This window comes from Mustelus asterias, chromosome 16 (genome assembly GCF_964213995.1).
Source record: "Mustelus asterias chromosome 16, sMusAst1.hap1.1, whole genome shotgun sequence".
Classification (NCBI taxonomy): domain Eukaryota; kingdom Metazoa; phylum Chordata; class Chondrichthyes; order Carcharhiniformes; family Triakidae; genus Mustelus; species Mustelus asterias.
The window spans coordinates 44,766,650-44,780,646 of NC_135816.1; the positions used below are offsets into that span (position 1 = coordinate 44,766,650).

Here is a 13,997-nt window from a genome sequence, read left to right on the forward strand (position 1 = left end):
TGTCTTTTTCAAATGTCCCCTGACCTAACACCTAGGAGACAACAATGCACCCAAGTCTTTTAGCTACAAGCATTGGTCTTGGATTGTCACGAAATGAACTGCTAACCTCCCACCTTAAAGCTAACTCATGTCTTTTTAATGTCAGTGTAATCGATTTGATGGCCTAGGTTAGGCTTCTCATTCCACTTGCAGCACTGCCGAACAACAGTACTTCAAACTTGTTGGAGAGCACTTCACTCTGGAAATTCCTGTCACATCTGTCACTCATCACTTACGGATAATCACCCCCTCCCCCCCCCCCTCCACCCCAGCTTCAGCATCTTCCCTATATATTAGTGGAGTCATTAATCTCCAAAACTCTTATCCCAGAACCCTCTTCCCTGCACCCCCCAGTGTGTCAGATTGTCTCCCAACTCAACCTCAACTATTTAATTAGTAAAATTCCATAACTGTCAACTTTGTGCAAATATCCCACGATGTAAATAATTGATGCCGGAGGTTTATTTTAAGTAATAGACATACTACATGATTACAGCAGGTTCTTCTTGACTATGAAAGTTGCACATCTGTCAGTCATGACAAATGTGTGTGTAATGATAGCCATTCACCCAAGAAAAAGAATGTCTGCAACCATCTGTCAGTTATCAGATTCCTCATTCATTAATTATTCTATTGGCTTCTGGCAAAACCTTGAATGAGCCTTCAAATTTATTCTGGAGCACCACAGGCTAAATTTTATTCTTATTGTTTGTGGTAACACTAATGCCAGTGCCAAAGGCATTTCTTTTCCTTTCGTAGAATTGAAAAACATTTTTACTTGGTGGTCAATATATTTTATTGCTGCTATGTGAATGCATAAAGTATAATTTGAATTTATCTCCAGTAATGGCGCATAATATTAAAATGACCAGTGCCCTTCTTTCCACTTCATAACTTTGCCCTGTTCTGCTTGAGTTACACTTTACTACTTAAGAACAAGAGGCTAAAGCCATGATAGTCTGTTGACACTGCATGAACAGGGGTCTGGCCATCTTTTACTCCCTTTGTAATTATGTGACACAACATGCAAGTCCTACGGGCAGAATTCTCCCATGGGCCTGTCGGGGTTCAGTGTCAGGCGGGTGTGAAGAATTCAGCGGGAGTCCAAAAATTTGTTTCATACCAGCGTGAATTTCCTGTTGGATCGTCTGATTGTGTATGGCAGATCGGGAAACCTCTGGAGTTCGGTGTGAAACTGATTTGCGTCCCACTAATGCAGAGTGGCACTGCTGTCTCACAGCGCCAGGGACCCGCGTTCGATTCCCGGCTTGGGTCAGTCTATGCGGACTCAGCATGTTCTCACCATGTCTGCGTGGGTTTCTTCCAGGTGCTCCGGTTTCCTCCCACAGTCCAAAAGATGTGCTGGTTAAGTGCATTGGCCACGCTAAATTCTCCCTTAGTGTACCCGAACAGGCGCCAGAGTGTGGCGATTAGGGGATTTTCACAGTAACTTCATTGCAGTGTTAATGTAAGCCCTACTTGTGATACTAAGAAATAAACTTTAAATTTTAATGAGATGGAAGTGAAGGTATGACAGGAATCTTCCACCCAAGCCCAATTCTCCATGACGTTTAGCCACATTGGTGTCTCAAATAACATGGCAGGCAAATGTCAGGACTCATTAAAGTCGAACGGACCTGAGGAATGCCCGGAGCTGCCTTTGGGGTTTGGGATGGAGGCCAGCAGCCCTGGACCTGGAACACCATGTCAGGGAATCAGGGAGCCTATGTGGTTAGATTTTCCAGGAGGGGGTCCATCTTCCAGCCTCAGACTGTTCTTGGAGATACATCTTCAATCTCTGGAGGTCCATCTTCCGGTCTTAGAGTGCTCCAAGAGATCCATCATCCTATTGAAGAGGTCCATCTTCGTTCTTCAATAATCAGTAATGCTGGGCACCTTTTCAATATGGCACACGGATACAGTGGTGGTCTACGTGCACCAGCCTGCCCAGTCACACAATATGGCACAAAACACTGGGTTGCGTAATTAATGAGGTAAGGGCCGGAAGATTGGTGTGTTTTCCCACCAGCCTCCGCAGCGGGAAACACTCCACGTTCTCACCCCCCACCATGGGACTGACTTCCAGATGGGAGAATTCCACCCTATACTACTACAAAATAGAATATTGAGGGCATTTTGTTTGTTGCTACATATTATTGCTGATATGGTACAGAATTGCTAATGTACTGAGGAACACCAGTGAGTTGATCGATTTTAATTTTTAAACACATTAGGAGCAGAGATATTTCAAAGAGCCAGCTCAGGCATGATGGACTGAGTGATTTCCATCAATGCTGCATGTTCTCTACTCAGTAGCAAACAGCGGTATAGATGAGCCTCACTTCAGGCAGGAATGCGGTAATGCATATTCATGTGTAAGACTCATTCACGCTATTCATACCATGGTCCAAGACGCAAGGATGCACGTGGCTCCTCAGCAGGACTCTAGTACTATACAAGCCACCATTGCTAAGCAGACTCAGCAGGTTGCATCTCTGCTGAGTACCAACTGCCATACATGTCCCTCCCCCCTCCCAATAAGCACCATTATTCTATCTTTCAGTGTTCAGTAGCTCACCCTGTGCTTCCACTCAGCACCACAGAGTGTACATCTGTGCTGATGCCTGCTTCATTTGCAGATCATTATGATCAGTGTTCATCTGAATGATATTTATCAGGATTTGCTGGTGCGGCTGCTTTTTCATCCATGAGAACAACATATGTTGTTTTATGAGAGAATAAGAACAGTTATCTCTTTGAATATTTCATTGTCAGTGCACTATTCTTTAGTATTCTCCTTCGATCTCCAAGGGTGCCAAGATATCCCTCCCAAATTAACTTGCAATAACAAGCTTAGAATAAGCGAAATGTTTTATACATGTGGATCCAACATGAGTTCCATATTGCCTCCTCCAATTATGTACAGGTACATCTTAAACAGAGGTGTTGAGATTTAGCTGAGGTGATTTGACATTTGGGAATTCCTTCATGCAGTATCTTTTCTCATTGTTATGTGTATGTTTCAATTTGCATAATGCTGCAATTTTCAGTGATACATTACTCTGTTTATTTTAGTCCTGCAGACTTTTTGATTTTCATGGCTGCCATTATTTTTGTTATACCCCTATATGGTTTGTTAGTAACTGTTGGAATGGTATTGGTGGCACAGTGGTTAGAACCAGGGACCCGGGTTCAATTGCAGCCTTGGGTGACAGTCTGTGTGGAGTTTACACATTCTCCTTGTGTCTGCGTGGGTTTCCTCTGGGTGCTCCAGTTTTCTCCCACAGTCCAAAGATGAGCGGGTTAGGTGGATTGGCCATATAAAATTGCCCCTTAGTGTGCCAAGATTTATAGGTTAGGGGGATTAGCAGGATAACTATATGGGGTTACAGGGTAAGCCTGGGTAAGAATTGATGCAGACTTAATGGGCTGAATGGCCTCCTTGTGCATGGTAGGGATTCTATGATTCTATAGCAATATCTGTGCTTTAGTTTTATGGCCTTTTTGGCATAGAATAATAACAATTTTATTGCACAGAAGAAATCTCTTTTGCCCATCATACCTATTCCAGTTTTCTGAAAGAACTGTTCCATGAAATTCTTGCTCCCCCTCTTGGTATGCTTCCTCTTAAAATATTTGTCCATTTTTAAGACTATGATGGATATTCCTTTCCATTTCTGATAGGCCAACTTGTGTGAAATAAATCTTCGGAACTCTCCATTTGCTCACTTAGTTGTAAATTTACACCTCGAGTTACTGACTCACAAACCAAAGGAAATAGTTATTGTGATTTAATTTATGAAAGCTTCTCATAAATGTTGAACCTTCATCAGATCTCCTCCTCAAGCTACTTGTTGCACAAGAAGCCCCTGAGGCAGAAATCTCTCATGCCTCCGTCGGCAGGTTCAGTGATGGGTTGGCGAGTTTGGGGGATGAATTTGACAGGAGGCCCAAAAGTCGATTTTACATCAGTGTGAATTTCCTGTCAGAGTTCCCTTTGGTGCCCACCATGGGAATCCCACTGGAGGCCAGCGTGAAAATGATTTGCATCCCACTAATGGAATGCAAATGAACGCTTGGTTGGAATCTTCCATCCTTGCCCAGTTCTTCATTTCACCAGCGGGAAAACACGCTGGTCCAGAACGTGCCTGAACCTATACAGTGAGCAAAATCCGGCACTTAATTTTAGGACCTTGCTCACATCATGGACATCCGAGGAGAAGGCAATGTTGGAAGCCTGAGGCTAACAGAGCCTGGAGGAAGACTTCATGCCTCGAATGGCGGGCGAATCTTCATGTCAAAGGCGATGCGGTGAAGCAGCTCTCGGCAGATGAGAGTTCTCCACGCAGCAGCTTCGGCTCTGCTGGTATCAGACTTGCTTCAGAACTTCAGAGTTTTCACCAGGCACTAGTAAGGATGCGGTAAAGGGAGCCGAGAAGAACGGTTATATGTGGGTGGGTGAGAAATGCCATAGGGAGTTGGGGGTTGAAGCTGGGAGGGGGCAGATGAAGCTCTCAGGGGAGGGGGGTGGGGGGATGAACCTGGGAGAGGGGGATGAAGATATCAGGTGGGTGAATCTAGGAGGCAGGGAAGGAATTGGAGAAGTGAATGTGTCGCGGAGAGGCAGGAGTAACGTGGCAGAAGGATGCAAGTGGGGAGGTAGGTGTTACAGAGGAGGAAGGAGTAAGGGAGAGAGTTTAAGGGTTAAGATGTCAGGGGAGAGTAGGAGCTCAGAAGAAGGGTGGGGGAGGATGTAGCTGAGTGAGAAGAAAGGATCTTTGTGGGAGGATGGGACCAGGGGGAGGAAAGGACCCCTGAGGCAGGAAGGAGCCCGGGAAAGAGAATGGACTGGGTAAGGGGGTGTGGAGGGGGGAGGATGCAGCATGGTGGAAGGCAGCTAGAGAGTTAGAAATAAATCCAGGAGCCCAGGGACAGGATGGAGCCAAGCGGGAGGAATGAGCCAAGGGGGAGGAAAGGACCCTGAGGAAGAAAGGAGCATATTTCTCATTTTACCGATGGCACATGGAGGCTTCAGAGCCTTACCTGACTAAATGAGGCAGCAAAGACGGAGGAGATAAGTGACTCAGGATTCATTGAGAGAACAATGGTGACAGACATCAGTGAAAGTGGGAAGGAAGTGCGAGGACTGTGTTGGCATGTTGCCAGAGATATCTATGGGTAGTGGCACTTGCCCCATGGGACAGGGTTGGGAGTGGTGGGGCCATCTGTAAAGAAGGCCGAAGAATGAGAGAGAGGCCCCTGCTATGGGTCACATCCACTCAGGCCTCATGGCCCCCTTGAGGAGGAAGGAGGGCCAGCTGCGAGAGAGGGAGATCCAGGCACCAGCAACTTTAGGAGCAGCAAGAGATCCAGTGTCAGTATGGGCATGGCAGAGAAGGGTGCAGAGGGGCATCCCAAATAAGCACCTCGGCACAGAAGAGCCTTTTCCCATGAAAAGATCTGCCCCTCAGTGCTGAACTTTCTTCAAATGACCAAGTGGCAGCATCAGTAAACAATGTGGGTCTCCTGCTGTCACTGATTTCTGTGCCATGCTAGAGAACAAGCTGAGAGAGGTGTGCAGATACCCAATGCCAGTGACATAGACTTCTATGTCTCCAGTTCTTTCCAGGGATCTATTGAGAACATGTGTCAGATCTCCCAGTTTGCAGCCCACAAGGAGGTGGACAATGTTCAAGAGGGCCAGCGACTATGTATGATGTAGAACTCATCCAGCAAGTCAGTTGGAGATGTTCATTGGCTTCAGGGCCACCACTGAGTTCCCCCAAGTACAAGGTATCATCGACTGTATACGGCCGTGAAAGATCCCAGGGACCAGCCAGCAGCCTTCCATCGGCAGTAAGTGCTTCCCTTCCATCAATTTTCAACTGGTCTGTGACCATTGAAAACAGATTCTTATGTGTCGACATTGTCTACATATTTTGACAGTTCCAGTTCCCCAGCGTGCATTCTGCAATGGATACCAAGAGACATGGATCCACTGCAGACTTGGCTACTCCAGCCTGTGAGGAATCTATACAGAAGTACAAATCCAAGGGCATCTGCCACATGTAAACACAGGTGACCAATGAGCAGGCCATTGGGCTTCTGAAGATGTGATTCTGCTGATAGATCCGATGGGACCCTCCAGTATGGTCCAGCAAGTTTCACGTGGATTCTGGTGATCTGCTATGTGCTGGATGACCCAGCACTGCAGAGAAGGAAGGCCTTGAAAAATGAGGACATCTTTTATCATGATGCCTCCTCCAATGATGAAGATGTGGAGGGGCCAGCTGACAATGCGATGCAAGTTGAGATCAAAGCACAGTGGGGTATGTGCAAGGGAGGCTTAAGACGTGCTAATGCAGCACCGTTTCCTGCGGCCCTTTTATCGTATCAGAAATATTCCAAAAATGCGATCCCTTAATTAGTCTTGTTCTCATTGTCCAGCACCCAGGTGTTGTGTTGTTCCTAATTGGAACAAGGGCACTTTAAGGAACCGATCACGTGACATCCTGATGATGTCATCGGCCATTTGCATGGGCAAATGGGCCATCTATCCTAACAACTTGTAGAATAAACGTCTTTCCAATAAGACTCTTGTTTATTTGCACCTTTGTGGTCTGTTAGCCTATCCTTTATAAATACTACACTAAGTGTACAGCACACAGTCAGCAAGGCTGAGGAACTGAATAATTTTGTTTGTGTCTCCTCTCAGTACTCCTCCCAAAATGTATGGGGGTGATTCTTCCAGCCTGCTGTGCTGCCCTAGCAGTGCAATGGGCCAGGAGACAATAGCGGAGGCCGTTTCGCAGGCTTTCCACTGTGCGCCATGATCCCTGCGCATCTCTGGGGCTAAGTTTGTTAGAGTAATTGCTGTTTTCAAATAAGATAAGTAAAGTCACAGGCCAGTGAGCACACATTTGCACGTCGAGTTAACATGCTGAGATTCACATTACAACTATGCTGGAAATCGACGCAGAGCTGATTTAAATATTTAGATCCCTATTTCCATCCTATTAGTGGACCCAGGACTGAAGTCTCCAGGCCTGCTAGGATCTCCCCCCAGCCAAGAGTGGTTCCCTCCAGCGAGGCCTACAACTGCTCCCCACTAACAGGGAATAGGCAGCCTGCCCCGCTGGAGCGAAGAGAGGCCATTGAGGCTACCCCAGGAGGTCAGGGGTAAGGTGGGGTTCCCCCTGGGCAGTGCCACGCTGGGCAGTGCCAGCCTGGCTGTGCCAGCCTGGCCCCTGGCACTGCCCAAGGGGAAAACTGGCAATGCCTAAGGGGAGGGGGCAGGACCTATTTGGTGGCAGAGTCTATAGGGGGCGATCGGTAGGTGTGGAGAGTCCTGCTGCCACTATGCCAGAAGATCGCTGGGAGAGAGAGGGAAGGGGGTGATCGGGGCTGGCCATCCGGTTGGGGAAAGGGGCACTTGGGGCTCCCGGGGGAGACACGGGGCTTGCCCGGAGAGGTCTGGGAGGCCAGAAATCAGGGGTGGGGAAGGTTGGAGTGGCAGCAATGCAGGTCGTGGAACTGGCCAGCAATCAAGCTGGCCAGCGATCAGGAGGCTGGCAGTGCGGGGCCACTGTGCATGCGCCGATCCCGGTGCTGACAGATCGCCGCACGCGCAGTGGCTCGCTCAGCGCTATGCTGCCGGCCTCTCCAGTGGGAATAGACCCCGCCTACTGATTTTCAGTGTGAATGTCGCGAGGGCACTCTGCAGTTCTCAGAGTGTGGGAGATTCATTCTGAAAATCACGCTAAAAAACCTGTGGGAGTTACTCCAGTTTTCACGCAAATTCGGCACTTAGAATGTTTTGGGAGAATAGCCCGCTGTATCTCTGCAGAATATTAATCTGAGATTGAACTGGTCAAACTACTTACCTGTCTAAACATTTGAGAAACATTGAAACATAAATATTTCAGGAGATTTATAACTGGCTATTGAATTCATTTCATGAACAAATTCATGTTCTCAGATATTTTATATTTTTAATATTCCATGTTATGTATCATAACTTACAGAAAAATGGATATTTCTCTCATTTTAATTGGGAAGAGGAAACCATGGCCCAATTGCATATTCTTATAATTTTTGCATTCTTCTAAGATACGGATTTAATCAACTCTTCAACATATCTATCATGCACTTGTTTGGAATATGTATGTCAACTGTCGCTGGGAAGCATTTAATTTCATTGATACACAAATCGAATAGTCTGCCATCAATATGTATAACAATTTTCTCAGCAACTATAAATTATTTATCCGAACATTTTGTTCCATAAAAGATATATACTGTGCAAGGAGAATAATTGTTGAATATTGGTCACGAAAACCTTTTAAGCCTCAGGGTTCTGTTCCCTTTACATTGATCCATATTGTCCTTTACTGAGCTTCCATTCTGTTTCCCTACTTAGTCTCTTAAGGGTCAATGTTTCCTGTCCTGCCTGCATGTGGAATAAAGGATGAGGTGGAGAATATCCAAGGTGCAATGTGACCATAATGGCCCGGGCACACCTCTCGTTCAAGATCCAAGTTATTTATGTAGGTGAGACATTCAGCAGCATAGGGCTACTTCTGACATAGGCTAGTTTCTACAAACAGAGGCCAACAGTATCTGGAATGGGAAATTTTAGTGCCGCACAGCACCACTCCCCCACCCCTGACATAATCCGCTTCCTGTCCAGCGAGGCTATTAAATCTGCACCCTATGATGTAGAGCTGTGAGCAATACAGTTTAATGTGACAAAATATTATTTAGAACTCCTTTTTAAAAAGTATTAATAACTTACCATCTGGTGCAATTAATAAACGTAATTACCTTAAGAATCAATAGTTAAAAATCAGGGGTCATTTAAAACTGAGATGATGAGACAGATTTTCTCTAATGGTCATGAGTCTTTCGAACTCTCTTCTCCAGAGAGGGTGGAGGCAGGATCATTGAGTATTTTTAAGGTGGAAATAGAGAGATTCTTGACTAATAAGTGAATCAAAGGTTAAGTTTAAAGTTTATTTATTATTGTCACAAGTAGGCTTACATTAACACTGCAATGAAGTTGCTGTGAAAATCGCCCAGTCGTCACGTCTTTCGACTGTGGGAGGAAATCAGAGCACCCAGAGGAAACTCACGCAGACACGGGGAGAACGTGCAGACTCCACACAAACAGTGACCGAAGCTAGGAATTGAACCCAGGTCCCTGGCCCTGTGAGGCAGCAGTGCTAACCACTGTGCTACCATGCTAGCCTATCAGGCAGGAAAACTACTGTCAGATCATGAATGATCTTATTGAGTGGCAGGGCAATCTCAAGGAACCAAATGGCCTATTTCTGCTGCTAATTTGTATGTTCTTATGGATTTACTTGTGTCCTAATTTGTATTTTAACTTTCTTTCTAGGGACAGGAGGAGAAGTTCCCATTAACACTTTGGCAGTTCGCTTGTTGATGGGGTTTTGGTGGCTTTTCGTGTTCATAATCATCTCAACCTACACTGCAAACCTAACTGCCATTTTGACCAACAATCGAATTGAAAACCCCATTCGGTAAAACATTGATGTTTTTCTTGTAAGAACATAAGAACTAGGAGCAGGAGTAGGCCATCTGGCCCCTCGAGCCTGCTCCACCATTCAATAAGATCATGGCTGATCTTTTCATGGACTCAGCTCCACTTACCCGCCCGTTCACCATAACCCTTAATTCCTTTACTGTTCAAACATCTATCTATCCTTGCCTTAAAAACATTCAATGAGGTAGCCTCAACTGCTTCACTGGGCAGGGAATTCCACAGATTCACAACCCTTTGTGTGAAGATGTTCCTCCTCAACTCAGTCCTAAATCTGCTTCCCCATATTTTGAGGCTATGCTCCCTAGTTCTAGTTTCACCCGCCAGTGTAAAAATAAGTTTTTATATCAGTGTAAAAATAAGTTTGAGTTACTGTTTGTTTTTATTCAGAACAAATGAATGGTGGATTTGTAATTAAATTATTTTTTTATAAAAGGGCATTCTATACCTTGCAGGGCATTGTAAACATAATTTCCTTTGTTAACCCCCCCCCCCCCCCCCCCCACCTCCCCCCCACCACCCCCACCCTCCACCACCCCAGATGGCTTTGATTAAAATTACCTTCTGAATTTTGAAAAGTATGGGCTGGAATTCTCCCAGGCCGCTGTGCTGCTCGAGTAGTGCAGTGGGTCGGGAGACAGCAGTGGGGGCCAGACCAGGCCTGTGGACTAAAGTTAAGTTGCCTGGCTTTGGCCATATCTGAGCACTTTTCAACATGTAATTAGTTGTCCCAATGGACAGGGAGTATTCAATTTGTACTCGTTAAATCAGAACTGTGCCTGTACGGATGTTTCAATGTGGCCTGGAAATTTTGTGCATGGTAATTGGAAGTACGCATGTCAGACACCCAGCTGACCAAAACAAAACCCTTGTGTTACAATGCCATATATGAGTTATTGGACTTTCCTCATTAATATAACAAATTTATTAAAGCACTAATGACTGGGAGAAGCTTGTTACCAATTGTTCATAATGGCAACAACTTGTCCATCAGGTGGCGTCACGCTTTGAGTCCAAATGTCTTAATGATGAGGCAGAGCGGCGATAGGGATGGAAAGGAGAGGAAGTAAATCTTGCACTCCCACTACCTTGTAGGACATCTTGTCACATGTGTCCAAAGATTTGTGGGTCAGGTATCAGCCTGTTCAGTTACATGAAGACCTATGGCGGGTACTCATGACCCTGAGTAGAAACATAGAAAATAGGAACAAAAGTAGGCCATTCTGCCCATCGAGCCATCGAGTGGAGGATTCGTGACTGGTATCAGGTCAATCACTCGTGTCCCAGGCCTTTTTTTTCAGCGTAATCAGCTCCACTAGCATCTCCCCTCTGCCCCCCATCCCCACTGGGAAAGGATTCCCCACCAGCAGGGTTTGCAACTGCTCCCCACTAAGAGGGAACAGGCGCCCACACGAGGTTGGTGGGGAACAGAGGCCATTGAGGCCCTGCCGGGAAGTCAGGGGCAAGGGGATGCCTCTTGGACAGTGTCTGCCTAGCAGTGCCAGCCTGGAACCCTGTCTGCCCACTGGGCAGTGCCAAGAGGTTCGATCCAGAGAGGGTGGGTCATACTGTGGGGGGGGGGGGGCGGTGAGGCCTATTGGGGGGGCAATTGGTGGTTGGGGAGTGTCCCATGGCCACTCTACAACAGGATCGGTGGGAGAGGGAGGGAGGAGAGCGAACTGGGCTGGTCATTGGGACGGGGGCGTTTGAGGCAGACCATTGTGCGGGAGATCGGGGAAGGGGGGGAGGGGTCGAGGCTGGCCATGGGTGTGGTAGAGTGGGGCTGGCCCAGGGGGTCTGGTAGGCCAGCGATCAGGGGGGTGGGGGGGAGGGGTGTCGGGCATTGGGAGGGCAGTGATCGAGGGAGTGTCAGGAAGTCAGTGGTTGGAAGGGGGAGAGCAGCGATCAGGGTGCGAGCTCTGGGATAAACAGGAGGCCAGCGATCAGGGGGCCGGCAATGGGGTTGGGGGAGGGGGGGGGCGGGGGGGCGGTGCGGTGCCCATGCACCGATCTCCCCGCTGACAGATTGGTGCATGTGCAGTGGCCCATTCAGCGCTATGCTGCTGGCCTCTCAGGTAGGATGAGCCTCCCCGCCCCCCCCCCCCATCCCCCCGCCCCTCTTTCCGGCATGAATCCCTCTGAGGCACTCTGTGATGCACAGGGTGATGGAGATTTGTTCAGGTAAGTACGCCCAAAAAACGGGCAGGAAATTATCCCATTTTCCCGCATGTTGAACACTTTGTTTTTTTGGGAGGATCCCGTTTGTGATCTGTGTGACATCAATCCTGCAATACACTCCTACAGAGTAAATGTTACTTTTGTTAAATAAATAGACCACTTTCTTCTCTGCACTTCCTTAATTGGAGTGTTGAGCCATTTATCATATATTATAAGGGCAAAAAGCCAAACTCCCACTTAAGATAGGGTTAATGTCAGAAAGATATATCTTTAGCTGCTTAATCTGCTTCTTCTAATTTCACAAGAATGATAGCCATACAATCGGCACAATTGAACTTGCAATTTACTCAATGATTTACCATTGCACATTATAATCATTTTTTAACAAAGTACAATTTTATTATCCAAATAGATTCCTCCAAATGGTTTAAAATACAATTGAACAAATTCCTTTTAACTTTTTTTTTCTCAATTATTTGATATGACCTGTCATATTGACAATGGCATTACAAGTTGCAGGATTATGCATCGTCACCATTAATGGTAACACTGAACCGTGACGTAACTCACATGTCTCTTGTTGTCCCTGTTTTCCCAGCATATAACTCATTCACTTGTCATGTGTCTTTAAAGATCTTGGACGAGCTGAACTGTAGTTAGCATAAGCGCAAAATAGCGTGAATGTAGGAAATCTGAGATAAAAACAGAAAATACTAGAAATTCTCAGCAGTTCTGACAGCCATGAACAGTGGAGAAACAGAGAAAACTCACCAGCCTGAAACATCAACTCTGTTTCCCTCTCCACAGTTGCCACCAGGCCTATGGACTAAAGTTAAGTTGCCTGCTTTGGCCATATTTTAATTCTTCTCCACCTGTAGTTAGTTGCCCCTATCAACAGGGAGTATTCACTTTGTACTCGTTAAATCAAAACTATGCTGTGCGGATATTTCAATTTGATCTGGAAATTTTGTGCATGGTAATTGGAAGTACGCATGTCAGACATCCAGTGTTACAATGCCATATATGAGTTATTGGACTTTCCTTATTAATATAATGAATTTATTAAAGCACTAATGACTGGGAGAAGCTTGCTACCAATTGTTCAAAATGGCAACGACTTGTCCATCAGGTGGCGTCATGCTTTGAGTCTAAATGTCTTAATGATGAGGCAGAGCGGCAATAGGGATGGAAAGGAGAGGAAGTAAATCCTGCACTCCCACTACTTTGTGGGATATCTTGCCCCATGTGTCCAAAGACTTGTGGGCCAGGTATCAGCCTGTTCTGTTACATGAATACCCATGGCACAAACTCATGACCTTGAGTGGACAAAAAATAGAAGCATAGAAAATAGGAGCAAGAGTCGGCCATTCTTTCCATCGTGCCTGTTCCACCATTTAATGTGATCCTGGTTGATCCCCTATCTCAACGCCATTCTCTTTCCCCGTATCCCTTGACACCTTCAGTGTCTAGAAAACTATCTGTTTCTTTCTGAAAGACATTCAGTGATTTAGCCTCTAAAGCCTTATGTGGTAGAGAATGCCAGATGATCACCACTGTTTGAATGAAGAAATTTCTCCTCATCTCAGTCCTAAATGGCCTACCCTGTATCTTGAGACCGTAACTCCTTGTCATGGAAGCCCCTAGATGTCATCCTCAAATGGAGGAACAGCTGATGATGACTCTGGTGTACTCCAGTTCAGGAATGAGCGTTCTTTGTAGCGTCTATAGAAGCTCAGTCATTTACTCATCATACACATTTGCAGCATAACTTGCAAGGGTGGACTGACCATATGGGAAATTTCCTGAGTAGCCCCATGACTGATTGCCAAATATTGCTTTGGAAATGCAGTAAACTGGCACCTCCATTTTACACGAAATCCTACTCTCTATTAGGAAGCCATTCTGCTAATGATTTTTTCTATCATCAAAAGCTCTGGTCTGAGTATATCATTGAAAATTATGTTTTACAAATTATGGTAAGGTTCTCATCCATACAAAACTATTTTTGTTATGTTATGCTGGGATCAAGGAGGTGTTTAAATAAAAAATCCCCAAAAAAGTGTGCATTGAGGGTAACTGCCTATCAAATCATTGCACCATACCAAAAGAAATTATTCAGTTGCCCTATCTTTATCATACTTAAGAGCACACCAGCAAAATGGCATGGGTGCAGATCTTTGAAACGAGGGATTTTGTAAATGTGATCTCATTAATGGAT

At 45.9% G+C, this 13,997-nt stretch overlaps 1 protein-coding gene across 1 annotated transcript in view; it reads left to right on the top strand.

Annotated features, from left to right (window-relative positions):
• LOC144505344 (glutamate receptor ionotropic, delta-2-like) overlaps window positions 1-13,997 on the top strand; it is a 393,564-nt gene that overhangs the window by 320,659 nt on the left and 58,908 nt on the right. Inside the window, exon 12 of the mRNA XM_078231464.1 lies at window positions 9,443-9,581. Coding sequence (XP_078087590.1) covers window positions 9,443-9,581 — 139 coding nt within the window. The remainder of the gene's footprint in view (window positions 1-9,442; window positions 9,582-13,997) is intronic.